Source organism: Mchenga conophoros, linkage group LG6, assembly GCF_057382185.1.
Source record: "Mchenga conophoros isolate Kocher_MC1m ecotype Shallow Benthic linkage group LG6, M_conophoros_male_GT1.1, whole genome shotgun sequence".
Classification (NCBI taxonomy): domain Eukaryota; kingdom Metazoa; phylum Chordata; class Actinopteri; order Cichliformes; family Cichlidae; genus Mchenga; species Mchenga conophoros.
The window spans coordinates 33510302-33534305 of record NC_140531.1 but is presented as its reverse complement, the minus strand read 5'-3'; the positions used below and the strand labels follow the sequence as shown (position 1 = coordinate 33534305).

The 24004-nt window shown below is 40.6% G+C and overlaps 1 protein-coding gene across 1 annotated transcript; it reads right to left on the bottom strand.

Annotated features, from left to right (window-relative positions):
- Positions 1 to 4105: 4105 nt before the first annotated feature.
- On the bottom strand, positions 4106 to 22747 carry LOC146573046 (lysyl oxidase homolog 4-like). The gene is made up of 15 exons (XM_085277565.1): positions 22674 to 22747; positions 21588 to 21856; positions 20823 to 21496; positions 20002 to 20213; positions 14261 to 14299; positions 13957 to 14164; positions 12140 to 12320; positions 10590 to 10744; positions 10337 to 10504; positions 9679 to 9841; positions 9319 to 9562; positions 8351 to 8466; positions 7852 to 7988; positions 5115 to 5226; positions 4106 to 5022 (listed from the first exon to the last, which is right to left on the bottom strand). Exons 2-15 carry the CDS (start codon positions 21853 to 21855, stop codon positions 4952 to 4954), a joined length of 2748 nt encoding a protein of 915 aa, XP_085133691.1. The 5' UTR covers position 21856; positions 22674 to 22747; the 3' UTR covers positions 4106 to 4951.
- Positions 22748 to 24004: the final 1257 nt, after the last annotated feature.

The window sequence follows — 24004 nt, the reverse complement described above, 5'->3', positions numbered from 1 at the left end:
GACTGTGATTTATAGTTCCCCTCCTTTTAAACATCCAAATCGACCCTGTATTGCTCTAAGAGAGTTAGTTTTGTAACTGTTTAGCTCACTGGCTGTGGATGAATGAGGCACTGCCACGTGGCTCACAGTGGGCTAATTAAAGCGCTGCAGCATGAGAAAAAGTCTCATTACATATTTGTTTCCTTTCACATCAGTTCTTCTGAATGTGTATTGACACATTTATATCCATGCAGATAATGTGAAAGACGTTTTTGTAAAGCAGGTTTGAGGATTCAGTATTAGGAAGAATTTCCTTTTACAGTGTATCATTTGGTGTTTACGATGTGCTCTTTTAGAAGGTGATAAAAAATATCTGAAAGCATGTAATAGTTTTTTCTATATAATCATGAATACCAAGGCAGGATGAAAAAGGATTAAAAAAAAAAGCTTTTATTTAATGGGTGACTCATTAGTGTAAAAGTGGTTATATGATAAGTGATTCCATTCTCTATAATACACAATTTGATAACCTTGCAGCCTTAGAAGTACTTTAATGGTTCCCTTTTCTAGGTATCAGCGTTCAAACCATAGACTGTGTAACTGCTGCCACTTTGTGAAACATGTGCTCGAGGTGTTTTGCCAAGCCCAGCACTGGGTACACATATTATGTATTAAAAGCTATTTGTCCATTATATGAACATAAGCACAAAATTATGGAAATGCTAATTTGAAGAGTTATAAGTGGCTTGGCTTAACTTTTAAAGTACTGAAATGTTCAAATAAATGCATGAGCCATGCCAGTCTAAGTATATGCAGCTGGTACGGTGAAACTGCTCATTAAATCAGTTATTTCAGTCACTCTCTTCGCTAGCTAAGAATCTCTTCTGCAGGAACTTGTTCTTTTGTAGTGGTTGGTGATTTTTGAGCTGCTGGTAGTGAGACAACCATAGACTGCATATAAAAGATGAACATAGATGGGTGCTACTTCACAGCAGACTGTATCATATGTCATATAATTGTAGTAAAAATGCTCCAAGAGGAACCGACAACACAAACACATTAAAGATGTAAAGTCTATACAGAGATCGGCTACAGTGAGCGGCGAGGTCAATCAAAGCATACATTTCTCGAATTTAAAAAAATATAGTGAAAATGAATGAAAACCAGAAAAAGTTTTAGAAAATTCGAGGAGCAATAAGGTACAATGATTGAAACAATTTTTTGATTTAGGCTTTGAAAAAGTTGTTTTTATGACTTAACTTGGTAAATCTAACAGGGCAGTCTACAGGGATCGATTAGCTTCTGCAACCAGCCTCAAGTGGCCATCAATGGGACTGCAGTTTTTGGCACTATAACTGATGTGAAATGTAAAAAAAAGAAAGAATAGCAAATATTATTTTATGTTGATATGTCATCTATTAATTGTTAGACTTTATGCACTCATTGTTGGTTATAGACAGGTGTTTCTTGATCGTAGTGCACAGATGGCTCTTCTTGATGCCAAGTGCAAATGTGGACACATTTTCATAACAGACCTCCGTGTGTGCTGTTGTTCTTGCAGCTGGACTACATATAGAGTCTGTAGCTGCTCTTTACCATCATCGTGTGAGATCTGAACCCTGCCCATAATCTCATGTTTTACTGTGGCTTCACGAGGGGGTGATGTACCACAGAGCAGCCAACTGGATACCTCACACACAATCATTAGATTAACTACACAAACACAAGCCACAACTGAGAAAGAAGTGGTTTCAAGTGCCAACTCTACACAGAAATGCTACATGTTATGTCATGGAGCAAGTGAAGTGTGAGACATGGTCCAAATTAAGAAGTAATCTAATCTCCCACCACAGCAAAGGACCCTGGTGGTGAAGGCTTTCCTAGCACCAAACACTGTCAGCAAACATACCTTACATCACTCGCTTCCCTTTGTTAAAATTTGGCTTAGCAATGACACGTTTTCATTAACACCTGAAAAATCATTGTTTTTGATTTATTTCAGTAATGTTTTTAAGGTGCCATTTTGAAACAACAGGCAGCTTAGGGGCTTTTTACCTGAGGTGTCTTATGTGTAATAAGGAGGAAATAGCATTGCAAAAAGCAAAAATGCCTATTTCTCTATAATAACATGTGAATAACCTATTAAAGCTAACTTAAGGAAGTGTGATTATTACCTGGAAATATCTCGGGTAATTTCTGTGGTGATAATTACCACATTATTACCCTCTTGTTTCCCCCTTGTTATCCTACTATTACTGCTTTATTACCGAGCTGTAATAGAAAGTGCTATTATTGTTTCTATTGAACAACTACACTGATCTGGATGCATCAGAGAGCAACTTGCAGTTAATATCTTACCCAGGGATAGTTGGTTACAGACTGGAGCAGACAGGGCTCAAACTACCAACCTTTTGATTAGTAGATGACCTGCTCTACCTCATGAGCTATAGCCATATGAAGGCAGTAGAAATAAGCAGGCATTAAATAAAATAATACAATGATAACAGAATGGTAATTTGCTTTGATGTCAAGAACCACATACATTGAAAAAGTCAAAGTAGTGTCTTGGTTTCATGGAACAAATGGGTTGTATGATAATAAACACGTGAAGGTCTTAATAACAGGTCCAGACATTGGAGCCACAGACACTGAAATGACTTGTTCAGGGAGTTATTTTTTGTTTTCAAATTTTCTAAAACTTACAGATCTAATTTACCTGGATTCAGACCTTTATCAGACCTTTACCAATCCCCCCACTCCACTGTGCTGACTCACTGAATTGATTGAAAATGACAAATGCTGGCAGCACAGTCGTGTTAGCACTATTGCTTCAGTGTGTTAAGGAAGCGGTCCTCAACCCCCGGGCCATGGACCGGTACTGGGTCGTGAGTTGTTTGGTACCGGGCCGCGAGAGTTGAGCTTGGGTGTGAAATAAATGGTTTTCAGGGTTTTTATCGGTTTTAACAGGGTTTTTTTTTATCGGTTTTTACACGTGGGGAAACAAATTTCCCACGTGTGGGACTAATAAAGGTTATCTTATTATCTTATCTTTAGCGTTATTTTTTTCATTAACTTGGTTTCCTGGGTCTCTTTCCGTGTGTTATGAATAAATCTTCTTTTTTTGATACCGGTTGTATTTTGTTGTATTTATCCGCAACACCTTAAAGCCCAGTCTGTGAAAATGTTGTCGGACACAAACTGGTCCGTGGCGCAAAAAAGGTTGGGGACCGCTGTGTTAAGGCTCTAGGTTTGAATCTACTGGCTGGCTGGGGTCCTTATGTGTGGAGTTTGTATGTTCTCCCTGTGCCTGTGTAGGTTCTCTCTTGGTCTCCTGGCTTCCTCCCACAGTTTAAAGACATTATGTTATTTTCTAATAACCTTATTTCATAATAACAAATTCTAAATTAGACATAAGTGCAAATGGTTGTCTGTCTCTCTGTGATCCCTGCAACACATTGGGTTTGCCCTACTTGGCCCCCTATGACGGCTGGGATATGCTCCAGCCCCCCGTGACCCTGAATCGGATAAGTTGAAGAAAATGAATAAATGGAAGGAGTGTCTACAGCCTGCTGATGCACTACCACCCCAGATGCAGTCACAATCTGCAATGCAGATTTGCATCATGTTTATGTCACCTTTACCGACTTTGTATTTGATTTTAATTTACCACTTTATTTATATAGTTTTATATGGCACCAGCTCATAAAATGGAAAGAAAAAAGGCCAAAGTGAGTCATTTATTTAAAGCATAGCCTATGTAATGTGACAGAGGGTAACTGTGAGAATTTCCAGTGTTTCTATGTATTCCTCAGTGGAAATATGGTGGAAACAACAATAAAACGCCGCTTAGCTCACGCTCCCAGGAAAAGGATGGGAAACCCAGCAACTTTAATCATCTTAGATCTTTTTAAAATCTGCTGAAGAAGCTGAAGCAACTTGGTTAGACTCGCATAAGGCACTGCATGAACTTCAAGAATCTCTTTTAGCCTATTAGGCAATTCTCCAAACCTTCTACAGAAACTGTAACATCAACTCTGCTTAATTATTATTATATCCTTAAACACGGCCTAATTATTCTCTGCTTTCTGCATTATAAATGTCTGCGGTCAAATAATAATGCCTCAAATGACAGTTTTCAATCTGACATTTATTCTTTCACTACCATTACCAAGTACTGACGTAATACTGTGGTACAACCAGATCTCGTCTGTTGTTCCCAATGTTAAACAGGTAAAGAACAAACAAAGTGGAGATAGTTATCATAATAAAATTAACAATACAAACAGCTTTCAACTCAAAAGTACATTAAAATTCTGCATAAATTAGAGACCTTAAGAACATTATTCCAGAGAGGTAATATAAAACTGTACATGACAATACATTTGCAATACATTACAATATTTATTCAAAACAGGCAAAATAGCACCATGAAAAATAAATCTCATTTAAAACCAAAAACCACACAGCTGTAACAATAAATGCTACATTTTGCAGTGTGATGATGGAAAGCACAGTAAGCAGGTACAGAGATTTATGGACTACAGTCTGGTGATGTACTGCAAAGTTGTTCTCATATGCCTTCATGTTACTTTTTAGTCAAGGTAAGTGTTAAAACATCAAGTTCTGAAAATTGTAAACTATTGTATGTCTATTATGGTGTCATGATGCTTATGATATCTGACTTTAATGTGTTTTTTTTTCTTGTTTAAACATTTTTTTCCTTTAATCTCTTTGACTTTCTAACAACAAAACTCATTGCTGATCATAATCAGTCACAGGATACTGTTTTTCATTTTTAATAAAGTCACTCCATCCCTCCCAAATCATTCCTGTGTACAGACCCTCCTCTCTCTGATCCCCACCTCTTTGTTTACTGGCAAGTAATTATCATTCACCCTCCCTCCCCATATATGTTGAGGTGTGATGAGGAGTTCTACAGTTGTTCTGTTAACAAATTTGGGTCTCCCATAATTCACAGGAAGTTGTTGGAGATCTGACGCTGGTGGTCGAACAAGTCCTCCGCCTCAGCGCTGTAAGCGTCGCCTGATAAAAACACAACAAAGAAGATAAGAGTCTTACACAGAATCAGTCAGGAATGTATTGAAACAGAGAGAATTTAGTAAAAGACATGTTACCTGCATGGCATCCGAACATGTAAACCCGAGCTCCATCGTACTTGCAGCGGCAGCGCATCACATTGTTCTGGAAATCAGACTCAGCCATGTCTAAAGACGGGTTGACATCCACCTGAGTAAGAAACAGGACAGATGATTAGACTGAAGGTCAGTCATCTTCATAATAAATAGAGTTTCATTTTGAAACAGAAGAATTATTAAAAAAAGATAAAAAGCACAATGTAATCCTTTTGCTAGATGGAGAAAACGGCATCGCTATAATTCACCAGCAACCCCTGTTCTTGCTTTAGATGCTCTAGATTTGATTACCACCACCACCACCACCACAAACAACAACAACAAATAACCCACTTCTGTATACTGTGATGGCTTGTACATAACTACAACCTTCCCTATGTCTTTTTCAAAGATTGTACTGCAATTTGTGGCTGCATTGTACATAGTGTCTGGACAGTTTTTGAACCACTGCAAGCATTTAGAGTATCCCAGGTTATCACTGCGATACACGGAACATTATATATCCACCATCAAAGCTCGAAATCTGCATTAAACACACAGTTAGGAGGGGTTTAGTTACACATATGATAACGAGGATGTTTTACCACGTTTTCATTTAATATTTATTATTGCAGCAACATTGACTAAACTTATTTAAGTAGCACCAATTAAATTTAAATCAAAGAATTTCATGCATCGAGCTGTCTTACACATTTCTGATAATGCTCTGCTATGTTAACATTTTAAACAACTACTTTATGTATTGGTAAGACTGTATACTTCATGTGCACAATTTACTCAGGCCATCTTTTTCTTCTTCTTTGTATTGTTATTATTTAATGCATGTATATTAATCATGTAGCTAGAGTTGGGCAGCTGTTAGTTCAGTTTATACTGGAAATACGGGTGGGTGTTTGCATGGGATTGATAGTAAAAGCAACATTCTGTCTAGACTTGAAATGCTGCAAAGGGTGTCTTTTAATAAAGTAAGGGAGTGAGTGTGAAAGTAGCAGTTCTCCTCAGATAATTTTGAAACAACAGGTTTTCATGGGGCCCGACTGAGAAGCCACAGGATTATTGTTTTCACCTTTTCTATATGACCAGTGATCTTATATATTTTGGGTTCAAGCGATGCATGGCATCACTTTCCACTGCTATCTCTGTAGAGGACAAAAGACCCAGAAAGGCAGATGATAGTGTTGGGTTTGGATTCAAGTCGCAGCCTACCATTAGACCGTAACCATGGTTGGTTGCCATGGTTTGTTGTTTTCCACCCTGTCTGTCTGCCATATATAAGGAAAGCACACAAATGAATTTTCCTGGTGCACACATCAAACAGATAACGTGACCACATATTCAATAAAGTAACCCACTTTCATTTTTTACATACTGTATAAATGTTGTGGTTACAATTATATTCACAGACAAAGATTTAAGATGCAGAATTTTCATAATTATGAATTTATAATGTGCAGTATTACATGTATATATATATATATATATTACAACTGGTCCTAAAAGCACATTGGGACCAGCCAATGATGTCAGCACATATTTTGTAAAACACCACGTTAACTTAGTGGCAGCTGATATCCCATTAAATGCTCTTGTAATAATGTGAAACAAAGGACTCTTAGCCTGTTTTACAGAACAATGAAAGGCTGTCACAGTCATGTAAAAGACTATGAGGTTGTGTCGCTGATTTTTAAATAACAACCCAATAAGGAGTAATCAGGCTGAGGTGGACGTGACTCATCAGCTTAATGTATGGTCTTAAAAATGGCTGCCACGCTGTGAATCACGGTGAAGGCTGCACAAGAAAAAGCAAGGCTCTACGCCCTTCCTTAATCTCTCACTTCTTACACAAATTTATGAGCAGCTCAACTACTGTTACGCCACAATCTCGACCACAAAGTGCTGCATCGTGGCAGCACTGCATCTGTGCTTTATGTGGGTTTATCTCTCAAGAAGTGGCTCGTCACATGTGCGCAGGCTCATGTGGACACAGACGGACCACTCCTGCGTGTAGTTTACATAAAGTCCACGTAGGCACATGCAAGTCTAACTCTGGCATCTTGATTTCATGTAAACACTCCGAAAATGATTAGAAACTGTAAACATCGTTGCTTTTCTGCCACTAAAATGTCCAGAAAAAAATAGAACAAATGACAGAGAGAACAAGAGGACAGATGAGAAGGTCGCCACACAGCGGCACACGGCATGTCTAGAAACAGACGTGATAGAGCACTAAAACTTGTACAAATGCAAAGTGCTGACAGAGCTTTTCTACTGCCAATAAGTCCGTACCTTCTAAGAGGGTGGACTAATAGCAGGTCTACTTTCTATATAAATCCAGACTAAATTCACTTTCTCTAAATACACACACACCCTTGAAACTACATATATACTGTACACCTGAATGGCTGGAAACACAGCCAAGAGCCACTTAGCTAAAATTATAGTGTTTTATCTGTGCTTTTATCTCATGTGTGCCTTCAGATGTTGAAACACAAACGTCTGTGTTTGCTCTGCTCTCTACTTTGCTTTCATGCCTGATCTGAGAAGTTGTGTAAGCTACTGAGATCACTGATGCTATTTCAGCATGAAGATTAAGTGTGGATTACTTTTTGTTCTGCACTTTCACTGGACTAACAGTTTCACCATGAGCTCAGCACGAAGTAAACAAATTAGTAAAGCGATAATATATTTAATATATTTTTGTGTCTTAAAACAAACTGACCTGAAAGATGTATTCACCAGGTCGTATGTCTGTGATGTCCACCCACTGACAGTCAATGTCATGCCGGTAGGTGTCCCAGCAGCCAACTGAGATTCCCTGTTGTCCCATGTTATAACAGGAATATCGCTTATGGAGACCTAGAGGGACAAAAAAATAGTTGGAGAGACTTTAAACGTAAATTTTCTTTGCTGTCAGTCGCTGTGGATTTGAGGTCTGAAGTTAAAATAACATGATTTATAAAACAAGTCTTTTCTGGCGTTTCCTCTAAATGAATAGAAAGGATCTGCATAAAGCTGTCTGGCCTCTCTGAAACCAAGATCTATTTAGGCTTGGCTTCTGATCTTACAGCCTGACTTTGAGCACTCATTATAGGATTTCAGCTTTGCATTTTTATGTATTCTTGATTCTTTCTTGTCTGTCACGATTCTGCTCTTTTTTGTTTTCACATTTCCACACAAAGAACAAATGAATGTATTAGTAATCTCTATTAATATCTTACCATCAGGACAGTAGGTGTCCTCCAGACAGAAGCTGGCTTTGTGACCTTCAGCTACCTTTGTCCCATTGAGTGTGAGCAGATCATAGTGGGTAAACACCTCAATGCTGTGGTAGTGTCTGAAAGAAGGCAAATAAACAATGAAATACATAAAAAAGAGAGAGAACAAAACTAAGAAAGACTTGCTGCTGTTTTATTTTCCAACTACACAATCTATGGACAAGAATCCTAGCGTCAACTTGAAATTCAGCAGCTATAAATCCTGTTATGTTGTTCTTAAGGTGTCAGACGAACACAGGAAAAAGTTGTAAAAAAGCAAAAGAGAACAGACAAATATCAGTTTGGTGTCCTCTCATTACAGAACCATTCCCAGAGCAAATCCTATCAAAACTCAAAGTCAAACCATGTGTTCTCTGGTTGGGGAGGTAGTGATTGGGTTGTGGCTGGGAGACACAACGAGCTGTGCCTCTCGTTTTGGGACACACAACCACAACCGCCAAGATAAGAAGCCAGGCTGCTCTGAGTGCAGTCATGGCTCTGACTCTAACAATTGGGTGACCAGTGAGAAGGATGTTTATTGTAAACAGTATTTTGGAGGATAAAACATTATGTTCATTGTGCTAAATAACAGACTTTTATACATGTTTCGCTATTTATAGTGCAAAACCCAGTGATCCAGTTTCACTTACTAAATCTTAATGTCCCATTTATCTTTCCCTGCTGACATTTAATTTTTTGACCTCTGCTAGCTGTGTTTACTATAAAATGCTTTTGTTTTGCATCACCTCATAATACCCTGTGCTGCACCATAGAGGAGGTTATGGTACTTTTCTTTTCCAGCCAAAGACTGCAGCACATAGTTACTCCCTATCTGCTTGGAGGCATAAAATAAGCAGCTACAGTTTTAAATTAAAACCTTGAAGCTCAGTTAAATGGCACATTGGCTTCTAAATGCCTGCTTTACTTCTTACCTGTGGCACTGGTGCCATACCCAACTTTCTCTTGGGGCTCGTGGTCGGAAGTCGGCACGACCCATGTTCATAATGCGGGAGGAGAAGCGTAGCAGGCGGCGGTGTCCGTAGGGCCAGTTCATTCTGGCGGCAGAGGAGGACAGGCAGTTTTCCTCGTTAGCACAAGTCAGAAGGTGAAGAGGCCGATCCTCGATGTAAGCAGTCTCTTGGACGAGCTGTGCATCCAGTACAAGGTCAGGAGCAGCTGCATGAATCAAAGAGTTTTATTGTTAAGTTTCCCTTCCAATTTGGCACTGTACTGCACTGGAAACATCACTAAAAGTGCAGTTGTGTCCACGTGTTTGCCAGTTCTAGACTTACTTTCTACACATGTGACTCCTGCTGCCCTGCCATCTCCCCCTCTTGGACAGTAGACGTGTGCATTTCTGCGGCACTGCTGAATAGACATCTCAGTGCCAATGCAATGTGTCCCACTGAGCAACACCTCGCCAGCATCTGCGGATCCAGGCCAGTACCAAGTCTCCTGCACAGAAGAAAAAATATTCAAAGAAAAATCCCCAGAAGTCATTTGTGCTTTGAAATATTATAACAAGAATTGTGAAAAATGGCACAGCGGAAGGCAAATAGGAGCTTCTGCTGCAAACAGAGAAGCACCATTTTTTATAGGATCTATCAGTACATATTATCACATTTTCCACTCTTTTTCACAATGTTGAAACTGCCTGTTAAATGTTCTCGGTGGCCTTTTCCATGCAAAGTCTATTTTCAGTTTGTTTGCTCTGTGACTTTCTCCCAATCTCTCTTCGGCTTACTTTCCCTCTTTTATTTTCAGTGCGCTGGAAGTGGACGTCTGAGAAGCCTGTAATTACCTCAGGCCTCAGTAATAACACAGCACAGGCACACAAACAGTAGGATGGAGAGAAAGCGGGGAAATGGGAGCACACATAACAAAAGCTTAGAGACAAAAAGGACGGAATCAGAGGAAAACATCAACAAAGGGAATTCTGTTTTTTTCCACCTGATGAGCACTTGAGGCAAAGCCCAAGCCAAGCTGACGACAGACCACCATGGCCTCATTCAGGCCCCAGTTTTCACTGCAGACAGAGCCCCAGCGTTTCACTCCTCCGATTTCCATCAGCACCTCCACACGGCCCTGTGATGGTTCTCTGCCTCCTGCCAGACGCACCTAAAAGTGAAAGGAGCAAGAAAATGTTTCCTGTTGTATGCTTAAATGTTGATATGTGTGTACTTTGTTTGTGTGGGTTTCTCACCGTGGCGTCCATTCCAGTTTTTGGGACGTTGCAGCGGACTGCCACATCCTGGCTGTGTTTGCAGGTGTAAAGAGGCACTGGTCTGGAGTGGCACTCGGTAATTGACTTCTCCCTGCCTGTGCACTGGACGCTGTTCATGTGGATGAGACCAGTACCTACAGCATAACGGAGTAGCAGTTGACTGATTGCAAATTAAAAGAGCGATACAGACATAAAAATCCCTGAAACCTGATGGCTCAAGTGCAGCAGATGAGCAAAGAGAAGGATTAAAAGCCCAGACATGAATGGGACCTGTGATGTGGCTCTGAAAGCCAAATTACTGTACACTCCGTCATGCACGTCGCACACCAGGGCTGCTCTTTATAACTCAAAAATAGATGTCAAAATAGCAAAATGGAGCAAAATCTTTGAACACATCTATGTTTGCGTAGGTGTATGGGGCCCAGGGTAAAGCCCATTAAAGCCCTATAATTTAGTCTTAAATAGCTAATGATGTCATCAAACCTAGTTTTGAGTTGCTGTTCTCTTCTGACTGCAGAACCATGGGACCTCACATGGACTCATGCCTTATATGTTTACACAACTCATAAACTAGCATAAGACGCTAAAAGGCACAATGCCCCATGCTGAAATGTAACCATAGCACCTAGTTTAATAGAGCCTTTAAAGTAACACTCACATGCTTTCCATGAATTACTTAATTAAGTAAAGTAGAGAGAAGGAAATGCTCCCACCATTATAGGACATGCTATGTGCTTATTTGGGCAGAAAGATAATGGGAGGAAATAAATGTGATTACAGAGTTACTGCAGAGGTATGGCAAGAAAAAGTGTCAATAACAAAGTGTGAGAAAGGGCCTATTTTGTTCCCTGGCTGAAAAAAGCATTACTGCCAGACACTTTGGTGGCTATATTTTTACGCCCACAACAAAAGCATTACTATTATAATTACAACTGAGTGTTTGGTCAGGCACTGATTGCCTGACATCCCAGTTTCAAAGCTGCGCTAACTTTTCACATACATATATGTTTATTTTGACAACAACACATGCAGTTTTTTTCATCAGTGGAACTTCATAGCATTGTTTACACTTGTCTAAGTGGTCATGGGTAAAGTTCTTCAACAATCAGCTTCTCTGATAGAAGTGGAAGTGAGGCAGTAAATATTTTCTCTGGGTTTATTTGTCTGCTCAGGTCCACGATTCTTGGAGTGCAGCAACAGACATTTAGATAGAAAAGTGTTTAGTCTAAAGGAATCGCTGAAATAAACTAATCATACTTAGGATGCACTGATTCAAAGTCTGCACCACATCTTTTATGGTTATCATATCAGCAGCTCGTGGCCTTTTTTTAATCCTCTCTGTGATTTCATAAATGAGGTTATCTTTTTACTAATAAAGACAAATAAAACCTGCTTTTGGTTTTGTTCAAACACACAAACATCTCCCACAGTGACCTTCCAGGTCATGGTGAATAAAGTTCACTGCACCAGAAAGACATCAAAGTACTGCTTGACTGTATGCAAACTATGTGTGTGGCTATGTATCTTACCCTGTCCCAGCTGAGCCTGGGTCAGTGCCTCTTTGGCAGTCCCAAAACCCAGCTCTCTGCAGACCACGCTGGCTGCAGGTAAGTCCCACAGATGGTCACATATGGTGCCCCACTTGCCTTCTTTCAGCACCTCAACGCGGCCCTCCCCGAGACGGGGCCCGGCCTTCAGACGCACAACAGGCTGGAAGAAAAAAGTGCAAGTTTTAGTGAGGTGTTTCTGAATCAATTTGGAAATTTTACACTTAAAGCATGTTCACATTTGGATGCTACATTTTCTCATTTCTCATTAAACTCAGTTTCTTGCTGAAAAGCAAAGGGAAAGTTAGCATAAAAACAGGAAACAGGAGTAAACTACAAACTAAAAAAACTTAAAAAAAAAGAAGCAAAATATGTTTTTTGGACTCAAAGGCATACAGTGCTTTGAACAAAATCTTTGCTCCCTTCCTGGTTTCTTAGATTTTAAAAAACTGGTCAAATAAATGTTCAAATCATGAACACGTTATTTTAGACAAAGTTAACTCGAGTAAAAACAAAATGCTTTTTTAAAACGATGCTTTCATTTATTAAGGGAAAAAAAGCTCTTTAAACCTACCTAGACTTCTATGAAAAAGTGACTGCTCCCTCTTATTAAATCATAAACTAACTGTGATTAACCATATTTTTTTAAAGCCGAGTTGAATCATGAATTGTCTTAAATATAACCTGTCTGACAACGCATCGTGCCAGGAGCTAAAGAAACTTAAAAACAGCAGAGAAACATATTCAGTTAGTCTCTTAGTCTGCAAGGGTCACAAAGTCATTTCTAAGGCTTTGGGACTCCAGTCAACCATAGAGAGAGTCATTATCCACAAATGGAGAAAACGTGAAACAGAAACCTTCCCAGGACTGGCCGGCCTCAAAGAAATGAGTCTTTGCATCAATGACTTATTCAGGAGGTCACAAAAGAACTCGCAACAACATTATTCACATAGGGTGAGCTGGGTTTGGATAGTTTTTCCCCTTCATCGTTGAAATACTGCATTTGTATTCACTCATGTTTGTCTAATATTAAAATTTGTTTAGTGTTAAGTGTGACAAATATATAAAAAAATAACAAGAAAAAACCAACTAAGAAATCAGCAAGAGGGCAAATACTTTTCACACCTATAAGAAGACTTTTGCGTAAAGGTATGTGCTCAAAGTGACTCAAAGTGACTGTGACCCCTGTGATTTTGTACAGATAAAGAAATACCTACAATATGTACAAGGTCAACTGGCAGGGAAAATTAAGCAGGACAATATTAGTCATAGTAACCCAGTAATTGTATACAAAAGTGTCTCTTGCCACCAAGGAAGACGGGGCAGTGGGGGGGCCTCTGAGGCCAAAAGCTGATTCATACACACAGAGTATACCATAGAGTATACTATAGGCCCTTTATATAGAACTTCCTTGTTACCACTACATGGAGACCATACTGTATGTAATGTGATAAAAATCTTCTCATTTACCACTTAAAAAGAAAACCACTGAGCATTTTTCCCAAAAGACTTAAGCTGCGTCCACACTGGAAGTGACTCACTTGGGACGTGTTACTTTGAAGCTAATGTTTGAAGTGCTGGGTGCCTAGGTAAATCTGGCCTGGGTGTATTTCATATATCAGTCTGCAGCATCTTGTGACATTGAGAAAAGTAGATCACTCGTAGTTTTTTACAGTAATTCGCCTTCTGTGGTCTCTGGTCACCAAGTCACTGAAAAGTGGTTCCACTGTAGACACAGCTTAAGGTTTTAATTTGAACACTTCCAGTCTGTATTTGTCATATTCCACCCCGACACTAACCGGCACTGCAGGCGGTGCAGGTGCTCTGCCGTTACGCGCGAACTGGGATCCGGGTACACAACGGACCACGGCGTGCATGCCCCCTCTGCATGGGACATCGCTCCTGGCCAGGGACAGCAGGGCCTGACACTGTGACAAAGATGTTTCCACACCCTGACACTGCACCTTCTCCACCCAGTAACCCTTCTTACTGATCTGTGTCCTCAGCCTGAGTGATTCAAAGAAGAAATGGAATGAGACGACACATTATAACTATGATTTTGTGCTCGAGTTGTATCCTTTAAAAAGCAGATGCTGATTTTACCTGGAGGAAGGATCAGCCAGCTTGGAGTCCCACAGTTTCCTAAAACACAGAGAACATTATAGTCATGAATGTTCAGTCATGTGCATCTTTACATCGAGTAGACTAAACAATCTGCTGTCCTACATACTCCCACAGTCTACCCCTGTGCTTCTCCTGTACAGTCTCCTTTTCAGTCACCTTCTTGTTTCTTCCCTGAAATCCCCGCTTCTTCCATTCTGTTCATCAAAGGTTAAGTAAACCAGCTGAAACTATAAATATGAAGGAGACACAACATCCTTGACAGGGCATTTGTTCCCTAGTTAAACATATGTCAGAAAGACAGAGAGGAGGAGATTTAGAATAACGGATAACAAAGTTTCCTCTTTCTTTCATTTTTCCTCTAAAATCATCCCCTCCTTCTTGTGTCTTTTTTAGAGCTTCTATTCCTACGTTCATGGGTATTTCAGTTTCAGTGTTTGCCTATATGTCTAGTGTGGACGTCTGGTTTGAGGAGTCCACGTGGAAAAGAAACTAAACATATGAATAGTCCACTATATATTAATCCCAGCGGGAATCCTTATTGAGGTCTGCCAACTTCAACAGGCTTTCCAAACTCTGTCTAGTTTTATGGGTATTACCTTAAACTAGAATCCAAAGAGGAAATATTGTCTATGCACAAAATGGGCTCCCTTAAATCTGGAAACAGACACATTAGCGCTGACCACTTGTATTAGACAGTGTGACCACAGACAGGTGCAGCGCGACTGACGCCCTTCATGAATGTGCCTGAATTAAATGACTCAAAACCAAGTATAACCAGGAGGAGTTTACACTAAAACCAGATTTGTGATGCAATTAAATATTTGGCATACTGGAAAAGGGAGATGTTTCCTCTCCGGGAGAACCTCGGTATCCTGCTTTTCTGAGTGCTTTCATGCACAGTCCCAATATTAGAAGAGAAATGTCTTTGATGCTGGAAGCACTTATAATGAAAACTAATAGAAATCCTGAGCCAGAAAACTACTGTGTGGAACATTTGCACCACAAGTCATTTACAGTCTAACAAAAGGCAGTCTGTGGAGGGAAAATGGTGTATATTTAAGCTCTTTTACAATAAAAGACATTTTCCATGCTCAGATAAGCATAAACTGTTGCATATTTTTTTTCTGATTTCCGCTGCAGTCCAGTGGTTATGAAATGTAATTTAGTCTGCAAGTTTGGTCACTAATGCTGGCCTTCTCTGGTAATAAATCCCTACAAACAACAGAAATGAGACACAAATCCTAAGTTGTTATGAGTTTTATCTGCAATGGAAACAAAAAATTGATGTAGCATTTTTGGCGTCATTCAGCAGTTAAGAAAACTGTTTTCGACTTAGAGCTCTGTTTCTGTCGAACTGAAGAATGTACAGTATTCACTTGGTTGGCTGCTAATTGTGTCTGTTTCCTTTCTGCACTGAGCAGGTATATAGCTTTATCAGGGGTCGTTTTTGTTCAAATAGCTGCAGACTGAAGCTGAAAACGGATACAATAAAAGCAGTGAAAGCATAGTGGGAGGTAAAAATGGCAAAAACCAACACATCCTCAGACTGAAACAGCAGAATAGGTTGATTGTCAAGTGTCTACAGAAATAAAATATATGAGTGCTTTCACATTTCCCACAGCAGCAGCACCTGCGAGGAAGTATAAAGACCAATAAAATCTATATCTGGAGATGGAGGATAGGACTGTGGTTTGACTCAGACACAAGACATTTAATCAGGGGACCTGAGATCTAACACTGTGTTTACCGTTTATTTGTTTGCAGGCACTATTTGGTCAAGTTTAGTCCCCTAAACTACTTGGTTGGGTTAACTAGAATTAAATGGTCTAGTAAACAATAACAATTAAATAACCACATCTTAGAAAACAAACTCGTTGCCCCAGATTTTAATGACAGAAGTAGTGACCACTTCTGTGACAAGCCTGAACATTTTACATGCACTTAGTCACACAACCAAGAGGTCCCCCCCCCCCCGCCTATAAACAGTGGCTGCTGAATGCTTTCAAAAAATGACCATGCTTGTAATTTCTCTGATCAGGTAGAAAACCACCTGCTGCCCATCACTGTGAGGAAATATTATTATATACGGTATGAAAATGTATTTTGTGACTTTATAGAGGCTTCTATTTTATTTCCTTGGCTTTATCTCCCTGTGTGCTTGTGTAAGCCTATCTGTCTGTGTTTGCACCTTATAAAATGTGTCACAACTCCGTGGTAAATCAAAATGGGAGAGACAGACTGCATGGGGGTGTTGGTTCATGGTCTGGAGGAGGCGGGGGTGAGAGTACTTCCCATATAATTGCCTGCTCTGCTTGGCAGTGTCTGCTTTGTGGTGAGCAGTAGCATGTTGGTTCACACACAGCAGACATGGAAATATGCACGTACATATAGACTTTCCCAGCCTCTGTAAAAGCAAAGATCTTTAATATTCTGTAAAACTGCAGTTACGACTGCATGCTGGGAAACATGGAACGAGTGATGTAAGAGTAAAGTATCCATGAGCCGGGCAACTTTTAGGGGCATCTCTTCACTTAACAGGAAGAGGAAATGCATGTTCTCTTCGATAGGTCTCAGCTGAGAGCTAAAAATGCAATGTGTGATGCTCTTTGTTGGATTGAAAACAGGTTGGAACTGAGTTAAGGCTTTAGTGGCGGATAAGTGAACCACAGCAACGTGCCTCAACGCAGCATACCAATTCTGATTGCTGTAGTACTGCTGAAGTCTTTTACTCAGGAGAAAATATTCTCCTCCGGATCCTCAGCTTAATGCTATTTTTTAAATGAAACTCTGACCACACAATACCATAAGCCACAGCGGAGAGACGAGCTGACTCTCAGGAAAACTGAGATAACATGTTATTATACTGCATGAATGCAAAGCTGCCTTACTGGAACAATTGGCTCACTGAAGAGGCAGCAGGTTGCCACACTGACTCCACAACAGCCCCTAATGAGTCCCGTCAACCTCCATGGAAAAAAAAACTCAAAGGGGTCATAATGATGTACTTTCCATGAAAAGCGGGGTTTAGCATAATTGCCTCCAAGGCATTAAACATGGTCTTTTAATAAACTGAAGCTGAGGATGGGAGAAAAAGGAGCAGGGGGTGAAAGTAAATTAGAAGAACTGAAGAAGTTAGTGTCAGCCTCAAAGAGAGTGTGGATGTTAGAAAAGAAGGGAGCTGGAAAATGGATTTAACACTTGCCTTTTGTAAGCACAGCAAAGTGGGGGAGTCTTTAAACATCTGTAAAAATGTGCTGAGCAACTTAACAGGCAGAGACAAAGGCAGTCACACCAAAAAAACAACCGCATGGTAAGAGGGGGATGTGCTGACACAGCAAAGGGTGTGCAGCAGGTTCTGCTGAGAGAATATTCTAGATTAGAGGATCGCGCAGACCATAATTACAGCTGCTCAAGTGGACACCAATCCCCAAAAAAGACTAGTCGTGGAAAACTGCCAGTGTAGTGTGTAGCACCAGAAAGAGGCGATGTGACTGCTGTCATGTCTGGATAAGCAATAAGAAAAGCTTGGTGGTGCGCACAGAAACTCAAGGAATTATATTTATAATATATTTGTATTTGTTCAATGCAAATTTCATGATAATCCACTCAGTGGCGGTCAACACATATCACTAAAACATAAAATAATGACTTAAAATTAAAGCCACGTAAACCCCAAAACCCTTTGGGTCTTTATAAAAAGTGACAGGAATCAATTTATAGTCACTAAAACAATATTTTAGTCTGGACCAAAGGTACCGAGCAGCGCTGCCATCCCCATAGATCTTCTCTGCTAACATGGCTAAAATAGGCTCCTGCCATTAAGGAGAGACATAACACATCTACTTCTACCTCACTTAAAAAACATTCATCTACAAAATATCTGTTAAAACAGACGCTAATGCTCAACCTGATGCCACCTCCAACTGTTTACTGTTGGACAAAAATGTCTGCTCTATTCATCTCCCACGTAGCGGGGTGGAGGTTGACAAAAACAAACAATCTTTACACAAGCTGCTGCTCAGGCTCTTGGCACAGACACAAGATTCTTCTCCAGACAACTTTGAGATGTGTTTTTTTTTCAGTGTTGTCCAGATTAGATTCAACATTAGATTCCAAAAGTTGGACAACCAGACTTGTTTATGCTTTTTGACATTTGGTCACGTTTGGGTTCCAAATGTGACCAAATGTATCTAATTACGTAAAAGTGAAGACAAACTTCTGAAGCACTGGAGATAAGTCAGAAAGAAGACAGAGCGCCAGTGTTAGGCTGCTGGAGCTGCAGTGAATGGGGCAGATGAGGTGAATAAGCCTGTGTCCTGCTGCTGAGCAGAGAGTAGCAAGACACATGGAGTAATTATTGGTGAAATGGAGAGAAGAGACAGATGGTGTAGAACAGGCCAGCGGTCAGTACAGTCGTCCTGTTAGCCAAGACGTAAAAAGACCTCTGTGGGCAGCCAGAGGGACATATGGAGAGTTGTGTTTGCATGTGCGCAAGTGTATGTGCGCGCGTGTGTGTACTCTGTTTGCATGTTTATTTGTGTGAGCACGTGGATTTCGGACAAAGTTTATGCAAGGTCTGTGTGCGCGGAGGGCAGAATGTTTAAGCATGCGCAAGTGTGTGTAAAGGCTTTGAAGGCTGCTGTAGGTGTTTTAGTGGGTATTTACAGCCAAAGTTAGACGAGACACTTGGATTTATGGGTATAAAATCAACAATTCAGCCTGGTATTATTTGTAGAGCAAAGGGTTTATGTTTAGGGAACAATTAAATAGTTATAAAAACACGCAGTTTGAAAAAAAAGTGAGATCTTTCACTTTTCTTAGTCATTATTATATACGTACTGGATCATTATTCCAAAAACCCGACACATGTTTTAGTTGTGTTTCTCTGTATGTTTATTTAAATGCGCAATTGTGGAGAGGTGACATGTGTTCCCTGAGCCTGGGATCCCCACCAGGTGTGCTGTTTTCCTCCCACATTCAAATAATATGCATGTTAGGTTAACTGGTAATTCTAAATTGGCCTGCATGTTTGCCCTGACTAGAATGAACCAAATAAAAAAGGAGGAGGGGGTCAAAGTATATTAACCACCTGGGAGAGCCTCCAAAACCTCTAAAACCTCTGCTCTCATAGTTACAGAAGCTGTTAAGTAAGTGTATGGCTGAAAAAAGTCATAATTACTAATGAATTCAGTAAGTGTGAGCTCTTAGTTCTTGTAAACATGTCACCTGGCATTCGCAGATGCTGCTGCACACAGTTTTCACTGGATGATTCTTAATTGTATGAGATTAGAAACCATGTAAGGGAAGGTTTTAAGTAGAGAGACACACAAGATGAGGATGACGGTAATCTTGTTGTCTGGATCTGACATTAATAACATACTTTCTAGGACTATTTTAAAAGTCTGTGCTGAGACCAACTCAGCCAGTGGGGAAGACAGCCCTGGTGGACAGCCAGGCTTGGCTAATACCACTATGGACCTGTCATGCCAAGTGTGGTTATACTAATGACAGCGGTTGTGGTTAACCTCTACTACAGGGGGGTTGGAACAGCAATCCAGGCATGGGGCTGCCTAATCTGTGGAGGGATGTTAGTCCATTATACTTTTCCATCCCTTTCACTCTCACACACACACACACACACACACACACACACACACACATCCATTTCTATGTCTCTTTCCACCTCTGGTACTCTGCCTGGCCCACGGTAACATACTTACCGGTAGGCGTTTTGCTCAAACGCTTCTGCTGCAGGGAATCCTAACATGCCACAGACAACACGGCTGCTGCTCAGGTCCCATCCACGATTACATACATGACGCCACTTCCCAGCATGCTTCACTTCCAGCACTCCCTCTGTGACCAGACCGCCGTGGCTGCTGGACAACACTGGCCGCAGACGAGCCTCCTCTAAGTGAACTCTCTCAGATCCCTGTTGACAGGAAAAAACAGAACGGGCACTGATTTATCCCAAATAAATAATCATTGTTGTCTTTTTAGCTTCGCATCAACAATTCATTTAAAGGTTGACACATTGTCCTACTGTTTAAATAAGCATAAGCAGATAGCACACAATCAAGACAAGAATAACACGAGGAGATTCCTATGCGTTGTCTCTAATCATCCACATTAAATACTGTTGGCAGCAGGAAAGAAACTAACAGAGGTCGACAGAGTTTGTTTAACGTGTTGGGATATGTGTCATCGTGATTACAAAATGGTCAAGAAGTGTAAACTCGGCAAGTTGAAAAGAAGAAAAAATAAAGTCAAACAGCAGGGATAAATAGCAGAGTTTCCTCTGATCTAAAGTTTTTCCTTCAGAGGAAGAGCTATTGGTGGTTAAACTAAACTTCAGGCCATGGTAATTCATAAGAACTGGTTCTGGGGAAGGTCTGGTTTTAGGTTTGTCTCTAATTATACATGTCCACTGGCCTGTGGTTCCACAAATGACATTTCTGCAGAAGTCTGGCTAAAACTAGACTGGGTTGCTTCTTTGGTGTGCACTAGAGGCTGTGTGTATTGTGTGTGTGTGTGTGTTTACCTGTGTGTAGTATGCACCATTCTCCACTCCTATGTCTGGATAAAGAGTTTCTGGTTCAACATGGTTCCCACTGAGCTGCTGATTCCTGTCACTCCTCCTCCCAGAGGGGATCTGGGATTCAGGTTGATATTGGGACTGCCTGTTCACCCTCTCCTCTTCCTGTTGTCTCCCTGCCTGTGGACTGCTCCGTGCCGTTTCCTGTCTTTGCCTGTAAGTTTCACCATTTGCCAGACGTGAAAGTAGCTGGTGCCCTTGTGGAGCAGCTGGGCTGACTTGGTTGTTATCTCTTGAACCACCTCGATTTCGTCGCAAGATCTGGATCTCATGACCATTTTCTTGCGGGGAGATGTTGCTACGGCGGGAAGAGACTGGGTTGCGATGGAGAGCAATCTCATGGCCTCTTTGAGAGGCAGATGAGATGTGTGCTGGGCCTGGAGGTGGAGCTGGGGGCGACAGAGACTGTCTTGGTGACTGGTTTCTCTGTCTTTGCTGGTTGGAAGATGAAGGACTCTCTTCTACAGTCACAGCAGGGAAACCAGGTCTCCTTTCTGGGCTGCAAACAACTCCTAGATCCTCAGCATGGCTACAGTCATTGACCCCCCAACCATTGGAACGACATTCTGCAATAGAGGCCTCTGTGCCCCTGCAGCGCACATTGTCTAACCAGATCACACCTAACACAAGAAAGAGTGGCAAGTCATCAAATAAAGGGAAATCAATCAAGAGACTTGTATTTTAAAGCTTCACATTTTTGGCTGGACCTACCTTGTCCTTGGCCAAACCTGGCACTGTGTGCCCAGGTCAAGCTGCGCTGGAAGCCCAACTGCCGGCATATCACATTGGCCAGGTTAAGATCTACCTCATCATCACACACAGTGCCCCATGCGCCATTGTAGAGCACCTCCACACGTCCTTCGTTTGTACTGCGGCGGTTTAAGCCTGCAAGGCGTACATGGACCTCCTGTGCATAAAACGAGGGGGGGCAGAGGAGAAGCAGGACAAGGAGCGTAGACAAGGAGCTGAGCCACCGCATCCTGGTAGGGGGGAGAACAAAGAGTGAAACACAGGCTGATAGAAACATCAGCCTGACATCAGCTCAAAAGAGCAAAGCAGACAAGATGCTTGCAGCTCCCAAAATAAATGTGTATGTTACCACAAAAATCTTCAAAAAAACACAAAGCCATGGAAGTCACATTCCATAGTCTAACAGAACATATAATTAGAAACCTTTTCTTCAACCCTAATGGGACATTCCACAGTAAAATGAAAGATTGATAGATGTTTTTATCCTTTAAAATAATCAGAGTCATTTAAAGTACAGCGGGAGGTTTGAGAAACAGCCTGAACCAGTCAAGGCACAGGGAGTAATAACCGGAGCTAAAAGTAGCTTCTGCATCCAGCCAACGGAAATTCTGGCTTTCCGCAAACCCTCAAGTTTAGTTGCACGTATTAGGCCAACAGACACATAAGCAAATAAACATTGTCATAAAAATGCTCTCACACATAAATAGAGCAGCAGGTCTCCATCTGTGCGAGATGCTGTAGTTAATGAGCAATAATTACAACCTCTAAAATGTTTGTCTTCTAGCAGAGTAGCTAACTAGTGGTGAGGAGCAAGCTGTGAGGAGAAGGTCTAGAGGATGATAGAAACACTTTATGGATTTAGGAGTCAGACAAATTCTGCTTTGTGTATGGATCATGGGCCCTCATACAAATGTTGACTGAGGATGACTTCAATTAGTTACAGAGATGAAATTTTTAGTTATTGAGGAAAAACACAACAAGAAAAAATGAAATAAAAAATAAACAGAAGGAGAGGAGAACAAAATAAAAATGCTGGAGAAAACTTACCTATCTGTTGATCTCAGCCTTGAGCTTCTGGAGGAAAGAAAGGAGAGCACTGGGGCAGTGAGCTTGGTCCTGCTGTCTCTATTCTCCTCTTTCCCTCCCTCTTTCTTCTTCTGTCACTCCCTCAGGTTGGCTCTCCATCCCTCCCATTTTATTCATTTAAGGAGTTTTTCCTTCCTCTGGTCACGTTTCTCCTTTCCAACACATACTGCCCGTCAAAGGAAATCTGGAAAAGGGAAACTGACCATGGAAATCAATGAAAACATAAACAAATCAATGACTTTTATTCTCTCCTATCTCCCAGTGCATACATATGAATCAGAATACTTTATTAATCTCAGAGAAAATTATGTGGTCACAGTTGCTCCAAATTGAATATATGCTATATATTGCAGCAGGTGGGTAAACTCCCTGGTCTGGTCACATGTTTGGCTCACTTGACACGTGAGCTTGAATTATAAAAGCCTTTAATTTTTATAAGAATCTCTAATCTTCCCCCCCCCCGGCAAACATATATTCCAGTCAATGGACGCTTGTTTTATTGTGTGTCCAATCTTACACAATTCTAAGTTTCAATCTCATTACTTTTACTCTTACTTATTTGCTTTGTGAAGTCTTTTATTCCATGCAATGATAAAATCACATGCTCTCTCTCTTTCACACACAAGCCTGGCACCCTGCCCTGCCCACAGTTGGTGGTGTCATAAAACAAATACTATGTGCTCTGCAGTGCGAGTGAAACTGCATGTCTGAACTCTTTGCATGAACTTGAAGTTTCATAACATCCTCAGTCGTGGCACCTCATTACGTGAAGAAAGTTATCTCTAAGAATAGAGTCAAATGGCAGCCCTGTGATTTTATAAAAAAAAGAGCAGATAATCCCAAAGAGGCTTTAGTGCTTAAACACTTATGAAGCAGCAACTTCAAATCTTTGCATTAACTACGTAACAATCCATAGAAACCTTTTCCTTTTATGGAAATGGCAAATGTTATTAAGTATGGATTAATTCTTTTCTGGTTTATTAAGGGCTGTGTTTTAATCCCCCTCTTTGTTGAAATAACAATGAACGGCTAGTCTTTATAACACATTTCATATAAATATCAACAGCATCAGACATTTCTATATAATCTGGAATGCTTGCTGAAGTTCATTATTTTTAATTGTTGATAAATGTAAATGGAAGACTAGAAAAAAACAGCAGCTACTTGTATCTGTATTTAGCATGTAGTTTATTTAACATTGAGTTCCTGCCCAACAACTGTTGATGGAATTTAGTTAGTAGCTAAATCTGCTCTTATGAGATCAATGTTTGTTGTCCCTGAAAATAAAGAAT

Coding starts and splice junctions, on each gene's coding strand:
- LOC146573046 (XM_085277565.1), bottom strand. CDS start 21,855: ATGCGGTGGCTCAGCTCCTTGTCTACGCTCCTTGTCCTGCTTCTCCTC. Junction 14,300..20,001: donor TTTGAGCAAAACGCCTACCG/GTAAGTATGTTA, acceptor TCTGTGTTTTAG/GAAACTGTGGGACTCCAAGC. Junction 10,745..12,139: donor CCAGGCTCAGCTGGGACAGG/GTAAGATACATA, acceptor GTTATGCTGTAG/GTACTGGTCTCATCCACATG.